Here is a 27,053-nt window from a genome sequence, read left to right as displayed (position 1 = left end):
TAGATCAAATATTTCACCCATTATATGAATATGTATATATACATTTGCATGCATGCATTCATTGTAAAAACATGCGTATATAGATTTGGTTTGTTTCAAAAAATTTTTTCTTTATAAATTATTAAACATTTTCTTTTCCACTGATTACCTCATGCATCGTAATGCTTTTTCATAACTGTTTCTGATTTTCTTTTTTCAACTGGATGATAATATTACTTTTCATGATAAAGAATTTATGATATGAATAATGCTTTGTTATTTTCTCTGAGAAAAGTACTATATCTGCTTGTTCGTTTTTTTTCCCTGTACAGATTGTTGTTCTGCATATCAGTTGTCCGTTGAAATTTGCATCAATTCAGCTTATAGTATAAAAAGAAAATTTCGCTCTCTTTGGAATGTAAATGAATCATTCATTATCATCACGAGCTAACTTTTTTTTGAAAAAAAAATACTTCACTTCGTGCTTCATCTAACAACAGTTGACTTGTGGTTTTAAATTAAGAACATTTGATTCATAAAATAAAATTTAAAAAACGTTAACGAAAGAAAAATTGAATGAATCAACCTTCTTCGTAGTGTCATCGTCGTTGTTTTTACGAAAAATTTCATCTACCGTTGTATAATTGTGTTGTCAACATTGATTTAGGTAAAGTCGTGAAACACTGCAAATTGGACATCGTGAAATGGCATTTTCAACATTTTGAACCGTTTCAACAAGCTGGACAGCAGCGGTGGCAAGGCTGCGGCCATTGGCCAGCGGGGTCGGCTTCCACCGGCGCCAACAGCTTCGCCGGCCAGTGCGGGCGATTCGTACGGTGTGAAGCTTCGTCGAATTTCCCAAGGCGTCAGGGCTCGCCTGCTCAATCGGCCGTTCAGCTGCGACGTGGACACGCTGTGCACGTTGCCGTCGACCGTCGACGACGCCAGCACTGCTGCAACTGTGGACAACAACGGTTCGTTGACATTGAAGCCCGGTTCGTTTTTCAAATCCAAGCTGCGCAACGTTGGTCACCACCACCACCACCATCACCATCACCACCACAACCACCAGGACGAGGCGTCCGTTAAAGCCACCGCCCCAAGCTGCTCTGGAAGCGAAGATGCGCAGATGGAGTTCACATTCGGCCAGGTCGACCTTCAGCCCGGTTTGCAACGGACGTCCAAAGCCGCGCCCTCCAAACGCAAGGGTTCTCTGAAAGAGCGGTTCTCGTTGTTCAGACGAAGTGTCGCCTCGGACTGTGAACCATCTCCAAACGAAGAGTCGATCCCTTCGTCGGCACATTTCCAACAGCAGAAGAAGAAAAATCGTGTATCCTCAACGACACGTAGTCTGAGTCAACTTGATTTGAGCTCTTGTCACAATTTTCCCGTTGAAGAAACTGCCCCCGTCGACAACGGCAACATCATCCACAAGCATCATTTGGCAAAGTTTTCCTCTAGCCAAGGTGTCGACTTGGTGACAAATTGTCCTGGCGATATTTCTGGAAAGCACTTTTCACTGTCGGCTGGTTCGACACTTTCTAATTTTTCTACTCCACCTGGTACAATGACAACCGTATCACCTCTTTGTGAAAAGGAGGTTTGCACGAAATACCGCAACAATGTCACCACCACAAACAGCAACTACCACACCAATAATAATAATAATAATAAGAGTACTGACCATGGTCATTTCATTGCATCACTGTCACCAGTGGACAATGGTAGCAGCAGTTGTACTAGTCAACAACCGTCGTCTGTGCTGAAACAGCAACGCACGCTCAGGAGAGCCAAGGCGGTCGATTTGGGAGGCTGTTCGACAGACTTGACTCATCATCCACTTTCCTCATCACCACGTTCACACAACGTTTCCAACTTTCCCAGTTCTTTGTCGGTAAGTTTTTTTTGTTTTGTTTTCAACTGTGATGAGAATTTTTCTCTGCAAACTTTGCTCATTTGCACGAGAATGTAGAGGAGAAATGATTGTATGTATATTCACGCGCGTTTTATCCGCTGGTCGCGCATCGACGATGTCCATTTTACTTTTTGGCAAATTTTAAAATGCATTTGACTTTTCATTTGCAAATGCAAAACGTAATACGAAATAGTTGCATATTATATACGAGGGAAGGCAAGGGAGAGTGGGGGAGGGGTATTATTTGTTAAATCTTATGGATTCATACGTGTTGTGGCAAGAAGATTGTGAAATTTGAGAAATGATTAGTGATGATTTAAAAAAAAAAAAGAAAACCAAACCTTATCCTCTTATGTTGAGTAGTAGTAGTAGTGTTGTTTTGTTTTTCTGCTTATTTGTTAGCTGTTGTGGTTTTTCATTTTTTGCTTTTTTGCTTTTGCTGCATACTTAATAGTCAGTAAATCAATAGAAGAAGAATAAGAAGAAGCGCTGTTGTTGCTATGTTACAAAGACTGATTAGCCAGATTAGTGTAGTAGAAATGGTCTCATGAGCTTTAACAGAAAATTACTGTTATTCAAAAAAAAATTGAATTGCTTTTCCATAACATCCACGAAACACGATAATTCATCTTTCGATTCTCCCCTTTGCGATTATCGTTGTTTCTGTTATTTATTGAATCCTGTTCAACTATTGGAAAAGTATTTCAAAGAAATTTTTACTGTACTGTTTTATGTTGTTAATATTTATATTTTTACTAATCTGAATTCAACTGAACCACAACAGTGTTTGATAAACTTTTCACAATGGATTAATTATTATAATTATTTGAATTGAAATTGAAAATTTCATAAATTGATAATCTTTTTTTACATTTTTCATTTATTTAATAAATATGAATGAATAAATGAATACATGAAAAAGAGAAAGTGAATTTGAAAAGTAAAAAAAATTTTTCAATTCTTTGCTATAGAAAATATATTTCACTTAGATTGAGATGAATTTTCTACTCTTTTTTATTTATTTACTTATTTATTCATTTTTTTGAAAAATTGTTGCGGAAATGCATCACCTAGTTGTTATTGATTCTGTCGATGATCAGACAAGCAAGCAAGTGTTTCCATTTTATGTGTGCGTGTGTGTGTGTGTGATGTATGTATTATATATATCTGTCTATTATCGTTGAAGAGAATAAACTGCTGCTTTAGCTGCAAGAAGGGGATTTCTTTCCAATTTTTGATTGCACTATTGTTCCGTTTTGGCTATCCATCTATCCATCCATCCATCCATCTAACCACTTACCCAGCTATCCATCTATTGATGTTGTTGAAACTTTTTTTTCTTCTACTCAATTTGATTTTAAACTGCGCAATTTGAATTCCAAAATTGCTGTCATGCAACTGTTGACTTTCTTTTCAATCATTCTGTTCATCTATGATCGCTTACGTCGTTTGGGTTTCCTCACTTTTTCTCTTGCTTTCTCTCTGTCTCGCTCTCTCTTCTCTTTACCTCTCTTCATCAGTTTTTGGTTCACATTTTATAGCACCTACACGTATGCTTTTTATTTTAATGTAATTTATTGTAAGCAGTTGCATATCATGCATATATGTTTTAATAAACTTATAGGAAAGGTTTGGAATAAAAGTTTAAACAGGAGGAAGGTTGGTATTCCACTCACAGGTATTTTATCATCAAGTGAAATCCAATTTCGTCGTCTACGTTGCGTATGCGTGTTTGTTATAGTTCACCCCTCCCCTCGGGCAAATGTGTTGTTATTTCACAGTTGATAAAAATTATTTAAATTTTGATTTATGGCAATTATGAACTGTGAATTGAATGCAACGAGCACAACAATCAGAGGATATCGCTTCACATTTTTTTCTCTTGCTCAGCTAGATTAATTTATTTTATTTTGCAACAAAAAAATTCAATCAGACTGTCAGTTGAACTGAAAAGAGCTGCACAACAGCTTTTTGCCATTTTCTGCCTGCTGTTCGGTGAACAAGTTAATAGTGAGTGTAGCTGGTGGGAGTGGCTGGAAGAGAAATTACAGTTCAGCAGGATGTATAATGCCGCTGCTGCCATAGCTGCAAAGCGGTGATGAGGAGTGGCTTTGGAGCCGTTTTGCGCATGCACGAAATTTGGACGACAATTAGCACGATCCGATTTTGCAAAATGCCGTCAATCTATTACACAACATCTCAACGTGCTTTAGCATGCGTGCATTGTCAACGACAGCAGCCATTTCACTCAGCTCTGCTGTGTGTGTCTAGTGTGTGTTAGTGAGTGAGAGTAAGTGTATGCTTGTGTATGTGTGTGTGTGTGCGTTTGTGTTCATAAAGTCATCCCAGGCGACTTATTGATCTGTTCTTGCGATCGGTTTGCGCAGTTTTGAAATTTTTACCTTCCACTACACCAACGGCAAAACAATTTTCTAATCAATTTTTACTCCACTGCTCTTCTTGTGGTTTTTCATCCGCTTCTTTTTCTTCATTTTTCTTTCATTTTTTATTCTATTTTTGACCCTGTTCAGTATTATTGTATTATTTTTGCAACATCAAATTATCTGCTGTTTATTTTTTTGAAATCAATCTTTTTTGCCAATCATTTGCCGCATTAATTCATTTTCACTACAAATAATTTGGGCTCATACAGAGGTATGTCAGTTCTGAACATTGCGATGATAGTTATCGGATTGAAACTATTACTTATTGATTATGTTTTGTTATTATTCGTTTCATTAATATTTAAAAAGGAAAAAAATTATTCGCAGCAACTACCGCTGCTACTGCTACAAAGCTGAATAATTGTATTTCTTTTGAAAGGAAATTTATTTTCTTCATTATAATATGAAACTGTATTTCACTTGCAGCTGGCAGTTATTGCGTGTATTATTCGTCATTGTTGATTTCCGTTGAACAGTTGGGCTTGAATTATTGCATCTGTTTAACACTTGATTCATAAATTAATTCTTTCTATTTTGATCAACGTATATTGCCAGTCTTCCGATGGATGGTTACGTTTGATTTTGCCGCGCGATCGATTTTGTTCTTTCTATTTCAGATGTTTATGCAAAAGTGCTTCAGTATTTGTTTTCTTTTGCCTTTGGCAAAGAATTTGCTTATTTTATCAATCATAATGGATTATTCTGTGGCATCGTTATATATATAGACAAGTATATGCATATTTAATTCATTAATGAATTATTTATTTATGTATTTATTTATTTTTCTTCTCTTCCAATGCAGCAATTTCGATGATTAGCAGTCAGTTGTTGTGTCAAATTAGATATGTGTTTCGTGGGATTCTAGCGATGGTTGTAGGTTTGTACTTTGATTTTACGCTTCAGTGGTGACTGCTTTGATCATATGCTATTATGGAGTCATCAGTGGAACAGACAAATAATTTTTCTTTCCACTTTTGCAAGTTGTTCTTAGTCGATGAATGCTGCTGTTTTGTGCCACCACTGATCAAGGGGCAGGTTGAGTAGGGTGGGGCGGCGGAGGGGTAGGAATTTTATTTGTTCAGTTTCGTCATTCGTTCTTTAACCCAGCAGTGCAGTGATTGAACAACGTTTATTGTGTGTATAGGTTTGCCGTTTTTAATATTCTTTTTTCTCTGCCAAATTTTCGGTTGTGCTTGATTGCGCGCTTCAAGTAAGCTCGGGAGGTTCGAATAAACAAATCTAGCATGCTCTTTCAGTCGAACACTTATTCGAATGATCCAGTAGTAGGGGCAGTAGTAACAGCGATAATAGTGTTCTGCTGATTTTCACACTATTGCAGTCGTCTAAAATATGAAAACTGCCTGCACAGTTTTGCATTTCAATTATTCTACGGCGAGTTGAATGAGATCGATTTTGATGCATTGTTGTTAATGTTTTTCTTGGTTTTAATGTGGTTTTTATCTACCCACGAACAGAAGCATTGAAAAAAAGTGGAAGAAAGAATAATGAATTTTCTGTTTGTTCATTTTTTTAATGGAAAAAGAAAGATTTAACATTTAGGATCGGGCAAGATGGGATGACAATTTATTGCCATCTATCTATCTATCTATCTATCTATCCATTCATCTACACATGCTTACAGTTTCATCCCCGTCGTGTTCATTTTTCAGCAGCTGAATTGCAATTCCCTTGTATTTTCTTCTTCTTCTTCTTCTTCTTTCCATTACTGGTGTATAGATGAAACGGAATGGCAAGAAAAATGATCGCATGGATGGATGAATCTTTTTGGCCGGAAGCGTCAGTTCTGAGTTTGTGTGCTGTTCCAAGAGAAAAACAGCCGGAAGAAGAAGAAGAAGAAGGGCGTGTGTAGTGTGCTCAAGATGAGGGGAAGGCGGCTGCGCGTGATCTATCATTATTGATTTTCAATATTTTCCACCGATATATTTATTATGCACACTTTTCTGGTTGCGCTTTGCTTTGTCCAATTGGCGGCGCCTGTTGTCATTTTTGCGCGATTTTTTTTCTTCTTTTTCTTTTTGCAAGCGATGCTTTCTCAATAGATTATGCGTTTTATGCTATATCATTATTATATTGCATGTAGTTGGCCGGCAGGCAGGCAGGCAGGCTAACTCATGTAATCGCATAGTTGTATAGTTTCATACATACGCATGCATGTATGCAGAAACGATGGTGGTAGTGTTTTTCATTTTTAACAAGCAGTTATTTCAAAATGCATCATCATTATTAATAATAATATTTAGTAATTATCATTTTCACATTACCTAAACAAACGTGGGAGCTGTTTAGTATTCATCAATAATATTTGTATATTCTGTTTTCAGTTTTCTCACTGTAATAAGTAATAATATCTTTTGAATTTGGAAGACTAATTTCAGATGATAAATTGCTTTTCGACATTATTTTACATCAATATGATGATGCACTCATTTTGAAATCAGTAATTTATTTTCAAATTCATTATTTGTCAGCTGTGTTTTTCCAACAATATTTACGAACAAAATTAGTATTGTAAGCGATAGCTAATTGTCAGTTGAATAGCACTCGAACTTTTTCCAATAAAAGCAAAATGAGAACACATCTGTCACGCTACTATTTTTCAAATTGAATCTTAAACAGTATTATAATATTTACCATTTTGGCTACTGCGCATTATTTTTAAAAGTGTGTTTTGTCCGACTGCTTTGCAATTACTTTAAAATAATAGTAATTATTATTATTATTATTATACTCAACTAGCTTGTTTGTGTACACAGATGTGTAAAACTTTTACGAGGCTTTTAGCTTTTGCAGAGTTTGGCTATTAATGAGAATCGCCGGCGCTTTAGTACGGGCTGATGTAATAAAGTTTTTTTTCTCATACTGACAGAGATTTTCAAGCACATCCGATTGCAGATGACAGAAAATGTTTCTTCTTCTCGTCGATGTCAGTTGTTATCATTGATTTTACAAATTCAGAATATTACAAATTTTGCTCAATATATGATGAAAGTGGTGTCTTAAGAGTTGTTTTTTTTGTCTAATTTTGTAAAAAATATTTCAAGTGAGTTTGGACAAACTGTTGGAAAATTTAGAAAATAGTAGTCAATTATTTATTGCTCAGAGTCAGTCATGCTAGTTATCTTGAATACTCATATGCAAAAAAAGGGGTGTGATATGAGAGAGAGAGAGAGTGAGTGAGAGAGAAATAAGCAAGTAGAAAAAGTTATAAAAGAATCGTCCTGCGAATGCAATGTGCTGTTACATGCTCATGCAAGCAGACGTGTAGGCATGAGCATTCTTGCTTGCAAATCTCTAGCTGGCAAGCATTGATCTTTGGCCGGCCGGCGTCAAATGTGGCTTCCCTCGGGCAAATAATGAAATCGGCATCTGATTGCTGGAAAAATCCATCCGTACGCGCTTTTCTAGCTGAAGAATAATTACAAGAACAAATTGTCCCATTTTTCAATATAGAAGAGGAGCAGTATCGCTTACTTTGCACTGATATGCACATATATATATATATATATATATTTGCTTTTTCATCGAAATTATGATGCGGCTTCGGCCGCTTATCGTCCTCCTTTTTTCTTTGTTTTGTAATTCTATTCAGCAGTGTAAAAGATTGCAAGTCAAATTCATATTGATGTTGGTCAATAATAAATGCTTTCTCCGTTCAGTCAGCAAAGTTATTTGAAATGAGAGACGAATTTGAAAAGTAGAAAAGAAAACATGAGAAACGGTGAAAATGGTGAGACCGACGGGGGGAGTAGGAGGAGGAAAGGGCGTCGGCGTTGGACAAAAAGCGCGTTGCTATCGCTGCATGACTGCTTTGGCCTATCGCTTGACAAGCTGCAATTATATATATTGACCGACCGTACTTGCGCGCACACAGACTCACTTATTGATGTTTGAGCAGCAAGCTGAGCTCTATATGCTTGGTCGGTGGGTTGCTTGCTTGCTTTGGAAGTGTTTAGCACGAGTGATGTATTTAACAAAAGAAGAAGACGAAAAAAATTTTGCTTTTTCCACTGTTTCAGTGTGTAAATTTGACTTTTTCACTTTAGGATGGCTTCAAGAAAGTGGCCAGGAAGGAATCACGCAAGCCGCATGGTACGCGCAAAGCGGCAAACGATTCCATATTGAAAAAGCTGATCGTTGCCGGTGGCAAAGCGTTCAGCGAAGATTCGTCGTTGAGGATCATGAACTCGGTCGCTTCGATGGTCGCCGGTACACGTCAAGAGGTTGCGACTGAATGTTGGGCGCCAGCGGTCGAGGAACGATGCCGGAAACTTTTCTTCTCCCATTATGATTGCCACAGCATCTGCGCGGACAGTGGTCAGCTGCTGAGCAACTTTTCACTTCGCACTAGTCAGACTAGGGATGGCGGTGGCTGCATGCATGCCCATGCGTCCGGCACCGCGACTGTCACTCAGCCGGGGTCCGTTGCCGGTTCGGGTTCGTTTCCATCGTCCGGTTCGTCGTTGTCGTCGGCGGCGGTGTTACCGCGCAACAGTGGCACCACGGTCGGTGTTGGTGGGACGTTGGATTTTTTGCCCGGGGCTTCACCGATGGACTCCGGTTCAATCGACGACGGACCGTCGTCATCCCAGGCGCCTCAGTCGCCGATTGACGAAGGCGACGGCAAGTGCAACGCTTTGGTCACCGCTTGCCCGTTTTTCCGCGGTGAAATTGGCGGCGAGCCCACCAGACACGTTAGCCTGGGCACGGAACGCTATCGTCGGCGTTGGATAGTGCAGGACGTGTCGAATAGCTCTGCCGACACCGCCCTTGCCAGCGATCCATTGTTGCCCAACAGTGCCGATCCGACTCGTCCAACGTTGACGGCCAAAGAGCACTTGGAAACCTGGCATCGGATACCTTCCGCAGCCGAAGCTTGCGTGTTGGAAAATTTGGGCAACGTCTACCTCGGTGGTAGACTCTGCGCATACAGGCAACCGCAGCTCGTCATTGAACACGTAGATCACGGTGCTTTTTATTACAGACACTGTTTTCTTGGCAAAGGTATGTATATATGCTGTTTTTCTATTTTTCTTTTTTCTGATCTTTATTTGAAGTTTAAAATTCACTCTGAGCATACGACTGATTGATCGATTATTTATTGTTTATTAATAATTGATGGTGGATTGTATTATAATATTTCTTTTTTTTACTGCATAAATGTAGATAATATTCATGACATGATTTATGAATTTTACCATTTATTTATTTTATTGTATTGTTAATTCTGTCATGATTTTATATTTTTATTCAATTGTACACTGTTAGTTTTTTGTTTTGATGACGACGACTACCTTGTGTTATGTCAGCCGGCTTGTGTTTTCCGTCGTCATTCTACTTCTAATGTAATGTAATGGTTTCCATGGATTTTCATTTTAATAAGCGTCAAACGACGCGATTATGCACAAATCAATGATCGAACTAACCATGCGTGCCGCATGCATGGTTGGATGACAGTTAGGTGAAGTTAGGCTACGTTTCCTACCCGAACTATTTCGATAACTTTTACACATTTTATAGAATTTTCTTTTTTTATTTTCAAAGTTAAAACGTTTGTTATTTTGTTACTTTTATTTTTTTTCAAATCAAAAATAATGCAGATGCAACTACAATAATGTTTTGCAAAATTTAGGAAACAAAACATGTTAAATGTAGCGTGCATTTGTGAACATATACTGTACTCTTCTTGCCCATCACTTAATGTTATGAACGAACGTAGAATTGGTCATTTATGTTTACTGTATCTTATTATCAGTGTAATTAGTAGTGGAAATTTGCTTTTCCATTATTCTTATTATTGGTTTTTGTATAATCAACAAACAGTGTGCTACTTAGTTTTCTTCCCTGTTATATTTTAATGTATCGCAATTTAAATTTACAACATTATTAAATTTCATTGTTTTAACAGTATAAAATATAAATAGAAATATTATTTATTTATAAAACAAGTGAAGATAACTGAATCTTACGTGGTGGTTTCAAAAAACAGAATAATAAGTAAAGAAAGGAATCAAATGGAACGAAACCTATTCTTATAACGATTGTTTGTATGTTAATTGTTGTGAAGGAAGCAATGAAATGATACTATTTAAAAATCGATGTCTTTCAATTTATGCTTTTCTTAATCGATGAAGAAAATTGTTCTCTGTAAGAAGCATTCCATTCCATTCGTTCATTCACTCATTCATTCATTCATTCATTTGTATATTCCAGTCATCCATCCATTCATGCATTCTTTATTTATTCATTGTAAGCAATAAATTGTGGCGCATTATTTTCAGAGCGATATAGATTAGTATTACTTTAGTATTATTATTATTATTATTTTAAAATTTGTCTGTTATACCTTTGAGCATCTTTATTTATTTGATTTTAATTTACTGAACTGACATCAATGAACTGCAACAGTATTTGAAAGTGGAGTACAAACGTGAGAATGAATTTTTTCTAAAAGCTTTAAATAAATAAATATCTAGTAAGATGTGATGACTTTTGGCATAAATTTGTTATAGTTTATTGTAATTTTTTAACTCAAGTAGTGACTTGTATTTTGTATTGTATTGCACTGTATTTGTTGTTGTTGTTTGTTTGTTGATAACATGCACACCGTGCTTGTTTGAAAATGAAAATTGATGATTAATTAATAAATTTGATTTGATCAAATGCTGCATCTATTTCTACCGCCATGTGCAAAGTTAAGCACGATTCAGTTGTGTTTCATTTCACAATTTTCAGTTCAAATCACGCAAGCTAAATTAATGTGTTACCTGTAACATGCAAAGTTGAGAATCATTTATCATGAATTGATTTGAATTTGAAATGAGCATTTTTGCACTTTCTGATATTTTATTTGTATTTTGAAAAGCACTTCTTGTGCTTTATTCTTATTCTGATTATTAGTATTTGTAGTAGTAGTGGTAGTAGTATATCGAGCGATGAAAAATGATGTTTGATTTATTTTAATTAATACAGTTAGTTCTAAAAGCACCATTTTTTCGTGAAATGTATTTTTTTTCTACATTTGATTTCTATTTTGTTTTTCAATATATGCGTGCATGGATCCGTTCGTAAGTGACTGTGATGGGTATAGCTTGTGATGTTTTTTGAACGCTACATGAATTTTATTTTTTTTCAAATACATTGCTTGTTTGTTGATGTCGTGCAGCTTCTGTATGAGTGTGTATGTGTGTATATTTGTTGTGTTTAGCTCATCAAAATTATTTCGGTATTGATGAAAATCTCGGTCCGGTGGCGATCAGCATTGCTCGCGATAAGTTGGACGTTATTCAAGCGAGATTGTCAAACTTGTCCAGTCCGTACGTGTATCGCATCATCATACGTCTCAGTGATGTAAATATGCATAGTGCATTGAATTTTTTGTTTATTCGATTGTTTTCACCAGTGTTTCATTTATTTAAATAGTTGTCCACTTTCCGTGGTTCGATTATTGAGGAAAGTTTGCCGAGCTATCAGCTCACCAAAGAGCAAGCGCAGACTGTATCTCAACCGATGAGCCCGACAGGCTTTGCCAGTGGTTTAGTGTCATCGAGTTCGACAAAAATTCCTGTAAAAGAAATTCTGGAGCTGGTCATTCCTGAACTGACCAGCAGTTGTTTGAAACTTGCCGTCCCGTTGCCTAGAACTGAAGAAATGTTACTTAAACTTGACGAACAAGCGGTAAAACACCAAACCATTTTCATTCATTCAATTGACAACATTTGATTAATCCAATTTTCTATTCTACACATTGTATGCAGATTTATACAAGGTACAAAGTTGGTGTGCTGTTATGCAAAGCAAATCAGTGTACTGAAGAGCACATGTACAACAACGGTATAATTATTGGCGATTTGTTTGTTTGATTTGAACTTGTATTATTAGCTTTATTTTTGCAGAATTTTCGACCCCAGCGTTTGAAGAATTTTTAGATATTCTTGGTGATCGAATTCGCTTGAAAGGTTTCGACAAATACAAAGGAGGTTTGGATAATAAGGGTGATTCGACTGGAACTCATTCTGTTTATACTACTTATCAACAATACGAAATTATGTTTCACGTTTCAACTATGCTGCCCTTTACTCCTAGTAATCGTCAGCAGGTAATTATGCGCCATGTACCCATAATAAATACATGCCCGTGTATTTTCATTTGTGTTCATGTATTTTATGTAGCTTGCGCGAAAACGACATATTGGCAATGATATAGTTACGATTATTTTTCAAGAACCAGGCGCTATGCCATTCAACGCGCAAACCATGCGCTCTCATTTTCAGCATGTATTTATTATTGTTCGAGCGGTCGACGCCGGTACTGATAATGTGCAATACAGGTATGATGGAATTTTATTTTTATTGTTATTAATTTTGAGCAACAAAACAATTGTTTGTTTGTTTATTTGTTTATTTGATTTCTATTTTATTGAAGCATCGCCGTTACTCGTTTCAAAGATGTACCAGTATTTGGTCCTCCAGTTCCGGCAAACTACTTATTTCCGAGGAGCCAAGAGTTCAGGGAATTTTTATTGACAAAAAGTGATTTAATGATTCTTTTTTTGCTAATATTTTTTCCAATTTTTAAAATATTGCTTTTCAAAACGAAACAGTTATCAATGCTGAAAATGCAGTGCACAAGTCGGCCAAGTTCGCTCAAATGGCTGCACGTACTCGACGAGAATTTATGCGCGAGTTGGCTGAAAATCATTGCATTTCCCATTCAATTGAAAGTTCATCGGTGAAAATTACTTGTAAGTTAAGAACTGTTGTTCACTTTTCAATGTTGCATTCTGTATTGGATTTATCTATTTTATTTATCCCTTATCCTTAATTTTTATTTTAGCAAAAATTTTGGGTAACAAGCGAAAAGATCGTCCTAAACCAAAAGTATTTCTGGAAGCATTCAATCACGGTGCAGTGGTATGGGATGTTCAGGTTTTGACGGAAGTATGTATTTAACATTGAAAATTTGGTTCGATATTCCTTTTATAATTGTTTCTTCAAATTACAGCTTGAAAACTTCAGCTTGTGTAGTACGATCGACTGTTATTTGGGCATATCAGTAGATTATTTGGTGATGATTGAACGATCGTCGAACATCACATTGTTCTGCACAGCTACGCATTCAGTGATTGGTTGGACTTCTCAAGGGAACAGTTTGAAATTGTACTATGATCACGCGGATGTGATCATTTTGAGAACGGTCGACGACGACGATGGACTGATTCTGAATGACATCATTACCAGGTTGAAAATGGTCACCAAAGGATACGAAGTATATATTATATATGTATATTGAGTTGAATGCGTGGAATTTGTCGAACGTATTTTTTCTTTGATAGACTCAGGAAATGATTCTCAGACACAGTCCTAGCGATGTGTTGGACTTCAGGATTCAGTATGAAGGAATCGTCAACGACGTCGATATGTACGGATCGTCATGGTTGGCCGGTTTGCGTCAGGGTTCTAGAATTGTCGAGGTTTTTGTTTTGTTGCTCTGATCGACCAATTGTCCACTGATGAGTGTATCTTTTTCATTGCAGATTTCCAAAGTGTCAGTTGCGTCGTTGACGTATCCGAAAATGTTGGAATTTTTGAAAAATGCCAATACTCGTGTTTTGGTAATTCCGCCACTCGAAGATGGCTCACCGCGACGGGGTTGTGAGGATCCACACTGCCCGGCCGTGAGGGGTGAAGTGGCACCGATCATTCCCACCGACTGGGTTCCACACTCCGGCACGTTTCCCCCACATCTTCCCGGTCGATCACCACCCAGGTATAAATTTTCCATCTGTACATACATACATACTGTTTGTGGAAAATCAGAAATGAATTTCTTTTTTTTATTCTTCTAATTAAATTTTGTTTTTCTTATTCTCCCATTTAGTTACGAGACTGTCATGCATCGACAACGATCTGGTACCATTGCAGAAAGCTTGACCGGGTCGAAATGCAAGCGTGAATTAAAAGTGCAAACGGAAACCGGAGAACGGGTGTCCGGCTACTCGTCGAAATCACTGGATGAACTTCGTTCTAGGTAATTGTGGAATGATTAATAATTTGTTTAATATTATTCCAACGACAAGAAGAAAGTTTCCGTTTATGATTACAGCCCAGTATGAGAAAGAGTGTTTTTTTTTCTTATTTGAAGGCGTTTGACTTGCTATGGAGACCCGACCGTTCACCACGACAGCGGCTTTGATAGTACAAGAAACAGTGCCGATTATCAGTCGACTACAACGAGCAGTTTGTCGAGCGAAGATCGTTGGTATCAGTCGTTGAAATTGCAGCCCAAAATACGCACCAAAACGCTCAGCTCGTCTTCTTCTGGAGGTAGCAGCGATCTGTCCACTGAAGCTCCTCCGGTTGGTCAGTTTTGCAAAACAGCTCGCACTGATCGGTCGTCGGTGGTCAATTCCACGGCGTCGTCATGCTGTTGCAAAGATCCCACTACTCCGGCTGCTGAGCAGATATCGTTTTCGGGCAGTGGTGCTGGCGGTGGCTCTTCACCTCGCAATTTGACCCTGAACATCACTAACGACCCCTGTTCAATGATCGTCAAAGCCAATCGACCATCATTTTCTGCCAGGTAGTAAGTTGGTGGACTGTTGTTGTTTGAATGAAAGTTGAAATTTGAAAATTCCACGGCTTTCACAGCGATGCGATGAAGCATACAAAATTGGCGAATTACCAAGCGCCACCGTTGCCTCCGAAGACGTACAAAAATCGAACCGACCTGCCGGCGTTGCCTGTTACAACAGAGCCAGATGATTCTGCATCTCGACTGCATGAAAATGCTTTTGACGACGACGCGATTCTGATCAACACCAATTCACGTGGTCTTGCACGACGTCAAGCGAATTTTCTTGCTGACAATGGATGGTCAATCAGGTAATAATTGTTGTATTGTTGTCTGTTTTATACTGATATGTTGTATCGGATTGGAACTTTACAGCAGCGCATCAAAAAACAACCAAGCACCACGACCACCGATGGGCGACTTGATCAAATGTTCCAGTTTGGTCGATTTAGCAACACGTGCCATTGAAGGTATTGCTCAGGTGGCTGCGGTCAGTCAACGGGGCAGTCCCGAACTGAGCAGCTACAATCTTATTTTGCAAGCTTCAAGACGCAAGATTGTTCTACTTGAGGATCGTGTTCATCAGCTTTTGGCTGAGTTGAATTTTGTAAATAATCGATTTATTATTATTATTTTGTTGTTGTTGTTGTTGTTTTTGCATCATGAGCATTTATTTCATTGTAATTTTTAATGTTTCGAAAATTAAGGAAAGGGAAAATAAGAGGAAGCTTGAAATGGAAATTTCACGTCTTAGCGATGAGAACAAAACTCTGTTTCACGAATGCAAAGCGGCCAAGGAAGAGTTGTGTCATTTTACTGAATGGTTTTGCAAAACTGTTGAAAATCCAAGTGCTTATGTGAAAGAACAGCAGCAGCAGCAGCAGCAGCAACAGCAACAGGAGCAGCAACAACAACAACATACGAAAAGTGACATCGATAACAACAGATCATCATCGGAAGCTGCGTTGACGTCAAACGGTGGTGGTGTAGAGTGTTCTAAATCCAGCTCTGGTTAGCTTGCTAACCTGAAGCAAAGCTGTCTGTCTATTCAGCATCATTGAACGTAACATTTATACATTGAACGGATCAGCATGTTTTCTTTTCAGTTTATTTTTTCTCTGCATTGTTTGCGCTGCGGTGCTCGCTTGCATTTCATACTTTTATTTACTGCATACATGTTTATTCGATCTTCAACCATTTATACTTATTGCCATTCAATTGAACTCTTTCTTCTTCTTCTTACCGTTTTGCATACTTTTTTTTATTTTATATGATTATTCTTTCATTCAGCTAATATTCTATACGGCTGGGAAAAATGGTCAGCTTGGATGGTTGTCTGAGCAACTAACTGTTTCTTCTTCTTTTACTTTGAATTCAAAGATCTCGTAGATTCAATCTCTTTGAAAGCTGCGAATCCGAATCCCGTCGTTTGTTTTGTCAATATGTTCATGTAAAACGCGGTTGGTTTTGTTGTTCGTTGAACAGCTTATGGCGAATGCGTTGATGAGGATGATGATGACGTTTCTTTCTGGTCAGTGAAAGTGGAAGATAATAGCAAACAGTAAAGTATGCAAATTGATTTCTATTACATTTGCATGCGTATGCAAATAATTCGTTATTATTTAAGAATTTCTTACAAATATACACTAAATTGGAATTGGCATTTGGTTGGTTGAATCAAACACGCCGTGCTTTTTTCTTTTTCATCAGCACATTTCCTTTGCACTCTCGTCAATTTTTTTGACCAACAAACGACTATTTTTAGCTGGTGCCTTTATTTTCTACGACACTTTTCCGAGCCGTCATCTGTATTGCTTGCTATACTTTGTATTTTGTTGTATTTCTTCTTATTCTTCTTCTTCTTCTGTTTTTATACCAGGCCTTTGTTTCCGCTTCGAAGAACGCCTCAGCCTCAGAGTAATTATGCTAGTTTGTTTTTATTTTTCTTTTCCACAATGTTTATGCTAATATTTTAATAAATTAATTTTCCTTTTCAGTATTTCATTTCTAAGTATAATTCAACGATGAAAATGATTCGTAATCTTTATTTACTTACTGATAACATATGAAATTGTAAAATGATATTATGTGGAAGAAACGTTGAACGGTGGTAATTAACCGTTAATTCGGTTCGTATACAGAAAGCTGTTGTGATTATTGTTAGTTGTGTGTTAGTTTTCTTTTTTTATATATAGAAACAATCAGTCATTACTAATACCATAGCACAATAGTGGAATACACGCATATTATATGTGTTTGTTTATGCATGTATACATACTTAGCCGAGAAGGGTATTTCCGAGACCGAGCAGATTGAACACTTTATCAACTGAAAAGAAAAATATATAAAATAGTAAGTATAGTCTTTTTTAATTTTCACTATTCTTTCTTTATTGAGCGTGAAATATTTTTGTAAATGTAACGGAAAACTAGTGTATTGTTGTAATTAAGAAATCGAATTGTGGTCAAATGTCCAAAATTAACAATAATTAATTACTGATTGTAAATTTATCAATTAGCTTTTACATTCGTCCGTTTGTATTGATTCATGATTATGAAAGAAATGAAATTAATTAGCGTGTAGTATTCATTTATTTATTTAACACTTACGTGTTCCTTCCAAATTACCCTGACCCACAGTTCCGGAACGCGAAGAAGGACTCAGGCAGAGTCGTCCATTTCTTGTGTTGCAGCACTTTTTCGAACCATCGCATTCGTTGTCATTCATGCACGACGCTGCCCATTTGACTTCACTCGGCGATGGCATGCTCGGACACTCTCCGGGTTTCGGTTTTGGCATGTATGGTTGTTGCTGGCGGCAACACATTCCGTTCACACAGTTGGTTCCCGGTGGACATTTTCCACCTCTGCCTTGGCACATGGATGGCGGTACAGATCCGTCGGGACAATTTTCTGAAGCGATTGCAGTTGTTGTTCAACACTGTGTAAAACACACGAACCACGAAACTTACTGTTCGACGTCAACGCTCTGCAGACGGCATTTTCGACGCAAGGTGATTTGTCGTTGTTTACCTCCAGTCTGTGATAACCTTTTTTGCACTTGCAACCAGGTTTGCAGCCTGAGCAGGTGGGTTTGTCATGCAAATTGTCACATCCCTTTGGACACAACGGCGCGCAATCGGAATACACCTCGCCTTCACCATTGCAGACCATACCTGGCGGGCGGGGCGGTGGATACGGATACGGCCTAGGTGTAGTGGGATAGACTTGATTCGGTTTGATCCAAACAGTTGTTTCTTGAATGTGCTGTGCACCTGTCGAAAAGTCAGTCGAAAATAAATAAGCTCGCTTTGTCCGTTCATCCGATTCCACTCACCTCCCAAGCATCGTTTCACTGAACCGTATCTGCAGCATCGACGACCGTTGCTACAATCCGCGTCAGAAAAGCAGAGGTGCTGGTCGCGAGTAAACGAATCAGGCAGGACAGCTGGACATGAAGGCGGATCTGGGATTTTTAAAGCATTTACAAAACAACGGCATTATTCGACGATTGAACACGTTTAAGGTGAAATCAGTCGAGCCCACTTACTGTTGTTGTACTGGACATCGGCGCTGGAGGCCCTTTCTGGAAGCATACAAACGCGGCCGATCAGAGTGTCGCAACACTTTCTACTTCCTGGACAAGCGTAGTCGTCTTGGCATTTGTGGTCTGGATTTTGCGACGGAACACCGCCAACAATGGCCGGACAAATGCCCGGTTTCTGTCCTTGAAATGATTGAAAAGCGTGTGCAAAAATTAAATAACGAGGGGAAGTGGAGAAGACAACTAATTCAGGCACAAGTACAGAGACAACAGCATGCGCTGATGTTGTAAAACTCACCTTCGCTCGACAAAGCCACAAAGCTGAGTACCAAGGCGACTAAGGCAGCGTACAAGCAACAGCAATGATTCATGCTTGCGGATGGATGAAAATATTTATATCTATATCTGTATATGCAACACCAAGTTTGGAAAAAAGGATAATTATTGAAAACAAATTTCAAACCAAATTCCTACTGGTTTTCTAGTTGAAATGTGTCTGTCTGTTCACTTTGTTGGTGCTGAGATTGAGTTGACGACGACTGAACGAAATGCTTTACGAAAATACTGTCGTCAGAAATTGAACCAGTAAAACAAGCAGAATTGGGACAAAATGAATAATATAATTTGCGTTCCAATAAAACCGGCACTACTACTGTCCTCTCTTCTTCTTCTTCTTCTTATTCTTCTATTCTTGATCTTATTTTTCTCAAATTTTATTTCTTCTTCTTCTTCTTCTGATTATTAATTGTTGTTTGCTTCATTTTTTGTCCGTCCATCCGTCCGTTTTATATTGCCACTTCCTTCCAGGCTGTGTTGTTTCGCTTGATGCATCCACACCCACCTTGGACGACGCGTCGTTGCTTGGTTGCTTTTGCATTCAGGTCGTCGTTGTCAAACCCAACAAGGAACAATAATTTTCACCACTATTCATAAAATAACCAATTAGTTCAATCGGCAGGTTGTTTATTTATTATATTTGGTCAAATTGCTTTGCCGAAAACTGTCACAAAAAAATAGTAAGAGATGGCAACAGCAACAATTGCGACTGACAACAAGGAGCATCGTGAATCATTGCAATATCAGTTGAAATAAATAGTATTATTTATTCAAACTTTCAACCACCTCTATAAGCTGATTTTGTTCAGTGCTTTACTTTTGTATTTTTTTATGCAGTGTTTAAATTTAAAATCTGTAGTTGTGGGAATTGAATTTGCAAATAAACCACTTTCCGCCGCTCATCAGCTAAGTAAGAGCTGAAAATTTACATCACATGCACTTGAAATTCGAATAATAATTCATCACTTTCACTTTCTCATCGTTTCGGTTGCTTTTTGTCCAGGTTCTCAATTTGTGCAGTTTATCTTTTTTTTTCCAGCATTCCTTCTTGTTTTGACTACACTTTACGCATCGGTTTACTTATTGAATACATTTTAATGTCATTTACAATTTGAAGACAATTAATTTATTAATTTAATTAAAATTACTCAACCAACGTCTAAAGTAAGTTAATGCTGCTGCCGTTGTTCACAACCAGAGTTGTTCTTTGTAGAAAGTGAAACAAATCAATGAATGATTGTTGCGTTTCAAAGAATTGCATCCGTTTGTGATGTCATTTTGCATTTGCTTAAATTCATTCATTCACAGCCTGTTTTAATTGAACTTATTTATTGGATGGCAACTTTTCTTCTGCTAAATTAATTGCTCGTCCCAGATGTACACACGCCGATCAATCTACGCCCACAACACTGTTGGTTAATTGGTCATGAACAACCGGCTGGAAAGTTTTTTCTTCAGGAAAAAATTAACAGTATTCGTGCGGTTATTGACTTGTCGAAATTTTCCATAAAAGGCCCCAAAACAACGTAAAAGATGGACAACCGGACAACATACGACTGTTCAAGCTGCAATTGCGATGCGTTTTGGTTTTTTATTTTTTGTTGCTTTATGCACTTTGTGCAACCACTTTTCCAACGGTGAGTGTGCCATGTGTTTGGGGATTTTTGTTATCAGTATGTCTGGATGAGTTAAATGACAACTTTTATTAATTTTTTCCAATGCATTCCAGAGGTATATTAAAACTTGAAATTCTTTACTTACAGTAAGATACTGGAATACTTCACGTTTTGATTTAGCTGATAACATTGATTGTGATTATTTTTTTAATAAATAACAAACATACTTTGTTTATGAACCAAGAACTCGATAAATTATCCACTAAATCGTAAGCCGTAAAAATACAGCATTTCTTTTAATGTTGTTGAATTTTTCTTAAAAAAGTAATTTTTTCTTATTATTACTATTATTATTAGTGACAATTTATTTGTTTGTAAATGAACTGTGCTTTTTGAATTTTTGTTTTCAATTATATCAGTTGATTTGATTTTGTCAATTTCTCGTTGTCTTTAGGTCAAAAACCTGGACTTTGCCCTCCTCTCACCTCCACTCCATATTACAGTTCACAGTATAAGATAAGTAAATGTGAAAACGACTACAGTTGTTCAGGCAATAAAAAATGCTGCATAACGGCACTTGGAAAAGCTTGCATGAAACCTGACTCTGCAGTAGCAAAAAGTAATTATATTCAATTTTAATTTCAAACATGTTTATAAATGAAATTTGTTCCTCTCGTTAGGTCATATTCAGTGTCCACCATACTTGCCGTCCAGGTTTGCGTTCGATGAAGCACCGTGCAATTCTGAAAAGGATTGTCCGCCGAACAAACGATGCTGCATTTATGGTGTTGTACGTCGCTGCCTTTCTGCCATCCGTTCGCACAACTACTACCCATCAAATTACGGTAATGATGACTTTGAAATGCAATTTCAACTGTAAAAAATGTTCACCATTGCCTTCGGCAATTGTTTTTAGGCTACGATCAAACTACAGTTTGGTACAGTCCTTGACATTGCAGAACAACCGTAATGGTTGTAATGTGGTCTTTCCAGTAGAAATTATATTTTTCAACTTTTGCTACCGTTATGATAAAATAGAAATGAAAGTTTTTTCTCATTTTTAAAAATATCGTAAGCATACGGTTCAAACTTATTCACTATTGATGATGGTAAAACGCTTTGAGGAATTTATTGAATGAAATGAAAATTAATTAGAATGCGGTGACAACGTTGAAACAATAGTCAGTTGAACTTGATTTCTCTTATTTGCATTACAGAAATAATTAACGATTGTGCATACGTTATTCAGTTGTGTTATCTGTATTTTGTATTGGTCGATTTGAATTTCAAATCACTATCTCGTCTTCGCAAACGCACCGTTACACATTCATACGATCTTTCATATATGATTTTATCGGGCATATTTGCACTGTTGAAGCAAATGTTGATTGTAAATTACAGTATTATTATTTATTTGACAAGCCTCTATCAAACTGCGCTGCATCAAGTCGACTGTTGCACAGTTATGGAAACATTTGTTTCTGCAGATTTTTGAAGGAGAACACAAGTAAGTGCTCGTTTCACTGTTAAAGCATGTTTAGTTTTGTTATTTATTTTTTTCTATCACGATATTGTTGTTATTATTTGGTGGTTTCAAAATTTTATCTAATTATGTTTGAGCATTATTAGCAATTTGACGAAAATATTTTCAACAGACGATTCAATGTTGCATTTGTATTATATGTTGAATTTTTGCACATTTCAAGTACTGGTTTTCGAGGTTTTATGCAAATTTCGTAAAGATGCAATTTATTTATTATAATGTTATACTAACGGCAAGAAAAAATGCATCCGTAACCTAAGCCGATATTGAAATTTGAGAAGGCGACAGTAGCTGTCAAGTAGTTTAGTTTTCCGACGAAACGGAGAAAGTATCTTTTAAATGACTAAATTTGACGCACACACACGCTGATGAGCTACGTGAATTGAAAAAAAATCTACACACCATCGTGTTGGTAAATCAGTCTATGATGGCCGACGTGACCATTTTGTTCACACCGCATACTCCTGCACCTCGGTAAAGCATGTAATAGCCACCTTCACCCCAGTGAGTGCCCCAGCTGTTCTTTATTATCCAATAAGGCTTGGGCTTTTTGGACTGCTTTTCCACGTCATAACCAACAATCGCAACACCGTGATCCAACGCATCCGGACTGCAAAGAAAACGCCAAGGATGCGCAATGCCGTGGCGGTAGAACATCATCGCGAATGCATTAATTCCTACTGCAACCGGACCGTTCTCTCTTATGTAAGCGGCGATTTCAGTTTCGTCCTCTGGAAGGCTAACAGAATCATTGATGTAAACCTGAAACATGAAAATTCCGCTTCAACGCTTCGGTTCTGCGTATTAAGCAATAAAGAATAAACAAAATACTTTAGCATTTTGGGTCTTGAATCGACATGTTCCTTGATTGCCGTCGTAGGAATAATTTGTTTCAGTAGTCAATCCGCCAAGACGAATGATTTCTTTGTACGCGTTCGATGGATAACCGCCACTGCAACCCTGATCCAGTGTATCGCAGTCGACCAGTTCTTGCTCGGACAGAGAGACAAGTTCCCCCTTTTTAACTGCCCAAACGCCTTCAACGTTTGCAATAGTGGCGAATGCCCAGCACGAACCGCACATACCTTTAACCACAAGTAAGCGTTGGAAAATAATCTTCACCGCAAATGTGAAGTGGAAATTCACGATTTACCTTGATTCTTCACCTCTGTCACGGCGTTGTGCTCTCGCCAATCCCAACGATCTTCAATTTTTCCCTTTGGAATTGACGCTTTGCGCTGGGGCAGTTGATCTCGTTTCCACTGAGGAGAGAGGTAGAATTTTCGAAATTCTTCGGGAGTCAAATCGGCAAAAAATGTCACCCCGTAGACCGCCGTCCCTGAACAAAAACATATCTGAGCGACTAATTCAAGCATTGTTTGTTTCTGTTATTATACTGCGCGCATCAACTGATTATCTTGATCGCTTGATTGAGAAGCAGCATATTAATATTTTCGTTTTAAAATATTTCGTAATAAATTTATAAAATTAAAACTTTTACTGTAATATCGTGTATTAAACATTAAACCTTAATTGTTAATAAGTTACTGTAGACGACTATTGATTGATGTGATTTGAAAATAATTCACTTCTGACAAGTGAAATTCTTCAAATTGTTCACAATTGGCATAAGATGCATAAAAGACAAGCACAAATTGATGCTGAAAATTTACCCCCATAAACATGGAACAAACATACCTTGTTCATTTTTTTGCAGCATTTCCACAGTCTTCATATTAACCTTGAAAATGTCGTAGCGTTTCAGTAGTTCTTTTTCTGAAAGATACCACTTTTTGAACGTTTTCAAAAATTCTTTGAACTGCATCCACAAGGTTCTTTCTTCTTCACTTTGAGAACGGATAAATTTAAGTAGTTTGACAGAGTTGTAAGCGAGCATCAGTTTGCGGTCGAAATTGTCTTCGCTCGTGTTCGTTATTGTTATTAGCGTGCCGTTTTTCAATTCGTTCAACACATCCGATGGTGTCAGAATGATGCAGTTGAAATCAGCCAGCTTATTGGTATCGTCTGTCCACAGTTTATAGCGCACAGTTGCAGAACAATAGTGGACGAGACCGTCTGGTTTCAGAATACAATTTTCACGATCGGCATGTATCTGTCAAGCAGAATTTGGCAAAGCGATTTACATAATTTAAAATTTTCTCATAACAATACAATTTGTTGTTTTCTTACCGAATCGTTTTTGCAAACGGTTTGTCCAGCATAGAATTGAATTTTATAAGTAAATCCGTTGTCTATTTCAACCACAGCATCTTTTATTCGAATAATGGATAACTTGCTGTACTGTTTTGACTTATTTTGCAACTGATGCAGTGCAAATTTTGCAATTGCTTTTGTCTCCGGCGCTTCTAAATTCAGCGGTTGAACCCACGAATTGTTGCCAGATAGAACTGCAGTAGCGGGTACCAATGGCCAGCAGCAGAATAGAAATAACAGCATGCAAGCCGTCTGCTTCATTTCCATTTTCAAAAACAACTACTGCGCATGCTAAGAAATACTGTGTTTAGAAAGTAGGTGACATATGATTGAAACGGTAGCAGATTTAATCAAAGATGCACAAAGCAATACGTAAACATTTTTCGACAACATTATAACGCCAACTGTAAATTATATAAATGAAAAGAGTTTATAATTTGAAAAAAAAAAGAATTTTTTTCTTAATCATATAAAGAAATAAGTGAATGCGCAATACCGAAAGTGGAACTGAATGTTCGTGCGAATCAATTATTTTTGCATGTTAAATCTGATATTTTTATCAAGTAATTAAAAAAACTTTTTGACCGCGGTATTTTCCATGCATTACAGAAGTGTAATGGGATTTTTTTTCACTTATGAAAAATTTCTACTTACAATTTAGCGTTTGACAGTGGTGTTGTTATTGTTGATTCATACAAACATTAAATTTTGAATATCAAATGGCAAAGTGTTCACGTTTCGAAAAAATGATGCCTGAAACATAAAGTTCAAAAGTGAAAATCAAGTACGTATTTTGCTAGTGTTTTCTTTTAAATCGATAGCACTTTTTGACCTATTGACTGATTGATCATCGACAGTTGTCATCGCTTTCTCATTAATGAATGAGTGATGGAAATAATTTTTGACATTATTATTCAGTTTATCGTTTGTCGTTTTTTTACTGTTAGATAAAAGTATTTTTTTTCTTTTATTAAAAATTAGAATGTCGACAAGTAGATGATTATGAGATGGATCTCATCCGTAAGAAGGAATGTGTTTGTATATTACGCGTTTTTTTGAGTTACTTTGTAAGGGATGAAAAATTTAATTAAGAACATATACCAAATTTCCAAGACATATCTGGTCAACAGGTACCACGCTCGCTTTTCATCACGATATCAAAACAATTTTAAACACAGTTAGTGTTGTAAAATCTTACAAATAGCAAGCAATATTCGAGATGGAAGTTTGAAATATCAACGATAATATTATTCCTCACATCTGGATACAATTGAATTGCCCATGTAAAGCAAATCAAGTTAATTTAGACATTTATTATAAAAATTGAGGTCATATCATATTATTTCATCAGTGCTAGGCGTTGTCTCGTTAACATGCAAATTTTTAATCACTGGCCTTGCCCTTTGCTCCTTGTAGTTGTAGCTCGGTACATGTGTCAGCTTGTAATATATGTATAAAACTTCCAAAAAATATTATTTTTCTAGTTAATTTAAATGGAGCCCAGAAGTTGAGAAGATCGTAATATCTCGCATTGGGAAATTGAAAAGTTGTAAGTCATTCATTGTTCTTGTTGTGATTTTTGAATAGCATTATCGTTTGCCCGCAAACCGCTCACTTAAAATTAGCTACAATTCAACTAGATTTATTATTACAATTGTTAACTAATTCACTTCGATTTATGTACTTGGTTTTCTGACTTAAGAAAAATTTCAGAACTGCGGAGGGGTGTTTCGACTATGTAACTTCATTCGTTATGGCGTTATTTGTCCGATAATTTATATTTTGAATTAATTTTAAATGTCAAGATCATTTTTGAATTTTCAAATGGTCCTTATTGGTAGAATTGAACAGTGCATTTTTCCTGTTCATATTGTATTGCGGCATAGGTTAGAATTTATTCTAAAAGAAAAGTTCCAATGCACAAAAACCGGTTCCCAGCGCTGCGCTATGCAAATATCGATCGCCATAAAAGGTGCCTTATCGTCAGTTAGGGCGCACTCGTTCGTTTGACTTACGTGGCAAGTGGTAGCGTCGTGAAACGTTCTCTGAGTTTTTGACGCTGAATAGTTGCTGAAGTCGATTTTTAATTGCTGAAAAGTAATTCCTCATTTTTTCTCGTTGTGTTACGTTTCTTCAAAACATTTAAATACCAGTTTCGTAAATAATTATCTTTTAATTAAAAAACAATTAATTATTATATTTGTTGTAATTGTACTTTGTGATAAATTGAAAACAGTTTTCATTCAATATCATTTTTACAGGTAAAATTAATGAAGGAAAGAAAAAGTGAAAAAGCGGACGAGAAGAAGTTGAACAAGAGAAGACAAAAGGTAAATTCCATTTCTTTTCTATGCTTATTTTGTGAGACTCTGCGTAGGTAGTTATTCCTTTGTTTAAGTTATCTTAGTTTGTAATATGTAAGATGTATATAAAATATTCTTTGCTATTAAAGTGTACTGTTTGCTTTTCATATTATGTCGAGATGAGGTAAGAATTCATTTTTACCAGAATTTGTATCTCACGTAAAACACTTTTAATGCTGCGCGCATAGTTTTTGTCCACAACGTACATCAGCGTCTGTTGCAAATCATCTTTTCAGTAGTTAAACAAGCTTCCACTTTAAAATTATTCATTTGAAAGCGTCTTTTTGTATTAGAAATCAACTTCTATTTATGTAGGGCATTTTTGAAATTTGAAATCTCAAATCCAAAGATGCGGAGGCGTGTTTTGACTAAGTCAATGTTTTTGTTATGGCGTTTTCTGCCAGATAGTTTATATTTCAACTGAATTGTAAACGTTAAGGTCATTTTTCAGTTTTCAAATAGTCCTTATTGTTAGAATTGAACAGTGCATTTCTCCTGTTGATTGCGACA

The 27,053-nt window shown here is 36.9% G+C and overlaps 6 protein-coding genes across 6 annotated transcripts; 4 read left to right on the top strand and 2 right to left on the bottom strand.

Moving 5' to 3' along the window:
* Positions 1-71: 71 nt before the first annotated feature.
* On the top strand, positions 72-1,068 carry Tsp_04260 (conserved hypothetical protein). Its single transcript, XM_003375026.1, has 2 exons — positions 72-75; positions 647-1,068. Exons 1-2 carry the CDS (start codon positions 72-74, stop codon positions 1,066-1,068), a joined length of 426 nt encoding a protein of 141 aa, XP_003375074.1.
* A 40-nt stretch (positions 1,069-1,108) lies between these two features.
* Tsp_04259 (conserved hypothetical protein) lies at positions 1,109-1,951 on the top strand. Its single transcript, XM_003375025.1, has one exon. It carries the CDS (start codon positions 1,109-1,111, stop codon positions 1,949-1,951), a length of 843 nt encoding a protein of 280 aa, XP_003375073.1.
* A 6,132-nt stretch (positions 1,952-8,083) lies between these two features.
* Tsp_04258 (Rap/ran-GAP family protein) lies at positions 8,084-16,317 on the top strand. Its single transcript, XM_003375024.1, has 17 exons — positions 8,084-8,086; positions 8,403-9,360; positions 11,564-11,706; positions 11,779-12,033; positions 12,114-12,189; positions 12,252-12,454; positions 12,580-12,685; positions 12,980-13,099; positions 13,192-13,295; positions 13,360-13,623; positions 13,691-13,828; positions 13,892-14,124; positions 14,236-14,385; positions 14,500-14,940; positions 15,006-15,239; positions 15,304-15,535; positions 16,219-16,317. Exons 1-17 carry the CDS (start codon positions 8,084-8,086, stop codon positions 16,315-16,317), a joined length of 3,759 nt encoding a protein of 1,252 aa, XP_003375072.1.
* An 889-nt stretch (positions 16,318-17,206) lies between these two features.
* Positions 17,207-18,842, bottom strand: Tsp_04257 (putative WAP-type 'four-disulfide core'). Its single transcript, XM_003375023.1, has 6 exons — positions 18,770-18,842; positions 18,478-18,654; positions 18,265-18,393; positions 17,900-18,202; positions 17,538-17,840; positions 17,207-17,256 (listed from the first exon to the last, which is right to left on the bottom strand). Exons 1-6 carry the CDS (start codon positions 18,840-18,842, stop codon positions 17,207-17,209), a joined length of 1,035 nt encoding a protein of 344 aa, XP_003375071.1.
* Positions 18,843-22,383: 3,541 nt separating this feature from the next.
* Positions 22,384-24,447, bottom strand: Tsp_04256 (viral cathepsin). Its single transcript, XM_003375022.1, has 5 exons — positions 24,157-24,447; positions 23,665-24,079; positions 23,120-23,305; positions 22,798-23,051; positions 22,384-22,728 (listed from the first exon to the last, which is right to left on the bottom strand). The coding sequence occupies exons 1-5, from the start codon at positions 24,445-24,447 to the stop codon at positions 22,384-22,386; spliced, it is 1,491 nt and encodes a 496-aa protein (XP_003375070.1).
* Positions 24,448-26,004: 1,557 nt separating this feature from the next.
* Positions 26,005-26,967, top strand: Tsp_04255 (conserved hypothetical protein). Its single transcript, XM_003375021.1, has 4 exons — positions 26,005-26,184; positions 26,442-26,510; positions 26,633-26,667; positions 26,859-26,967. Exons 1-4 carry the CDS (start codon positions 26,005-26,007, stop codon positions 26,965-26,967), a joined length of 393 nt encoding a protein of 130 aa, XP_003375069.1.
* Positions 26,968-27,053: the final 86 nt, after the last annotated feature.

Source organism: Trichinella spiralis (assembly GCF_000181795.1).
Source record: "Trichinella spiralis strain ISS 195 chromosome Unknown Scfld5, whole genome shotgun sequence".
Classification (NCBI taxonomy): Eukaryota; Metazoa; Nematoda; class Enoplea; order Trichinellida; family Trichinellidae; genus Trichinella; species Trichinella spiralis.
The sequence above is the reverse complement of the archived record's forward strand: the minus strand, read 5'-3'. Positions and strand labels throughout refer to the sequence as shown.

Excerpts from the sequence above, each read along its gene's own strand:
- Tsp_04259 (XM_003375025.1), top strand. The coding sequence starts at position 1,109 with ATGGAGTTCACATTCGGCCAGGTCGACCTTCAGCCCGGTTTGCAACGG.
- Tsp_04258 (XM_003375024.1), top strand. Across the intron at positions 12,455-12,579 it reads CTCCTAGTAATCGTCAGCAG|AACCAGGCGCTATGCCATTC; the intron begins GTAATTATGCGC and ends TTATTTTTCAAG. Across the intron at positions 13,624-13,690 it reads TGGTCACCAAAGGATACGAA|ACTCAGGAAATGATTCTCAG; the intron begins GTATATATTATA and ends TTTCTTTGATAG.
- Tsp_04257 (XM_003375023.1), bottom strand. The coding sequence starts at position 18,842 with ATGAATCATTGCTGTTGCTTGTACGCTGCCTTAGTCGCCTTGGTACTC. Across the intron at positions 18,394-18,477 it reads CGATGTCCAGTACAACAACA|ATCCGCCTTCATGTCCAGCT; the intron begins GTAAGTGGGCTC and ends TAAAAATCCCAG. Across the intron at positions 17,257-17,537 it reads GGGTAATTTGGAAGGAACAC|TTGATAAAGTGTTCAATCTG; the intron begins GTAAGTGTTAAA and ends TTTTCTTTTCAG.
- Tsp_04256 (XM_003375022.1), bottom strand. The coding sequence starts at position 24,447 with ATGGAAATGAAGCAGACGGCTTGCATGCTGTTATTTCTATTCTGCTGC. Across the intron at positions 23,306-23,664 it reads GCTGCAAAAAAATGAACAAG|GGACGGCGGTCTACGGGGTG; the intron begins GTATGTTTGTTC and ends GTTTTTGTTCAG. Across the intron at positions 23,052-23,119 it reads GACAGAGGTGAAGAATCAAG|GTATGTGCGGTTCGTGCTGG; the intron begins GTAAATCGTGAA and ends TTGTGGTTAAAG.
- Tsp_04255 (XM_003375021.1), top strand. The coding sequence starts at position 26,005 with ATGGTCCTTATTGGTAGAATTGAACAGTGCATTTTTCCTGTTCATATT. Across the intron at positions 26,185-26,441 it reads CAGTTAGGGCGCACTCGTTC|GTAAAATTAATGAAGGAAAG; the intron begins GTTTGACTTACG and ends TCATTTTTACAG. Across the intron at positions 26,668-26,858 it reads TCATATTATGTCGAGATGAG|GGCATTTTTGAAATTTGAAA; the intron begins GTAAGAATTCAT and ends CTATTTATGTAG.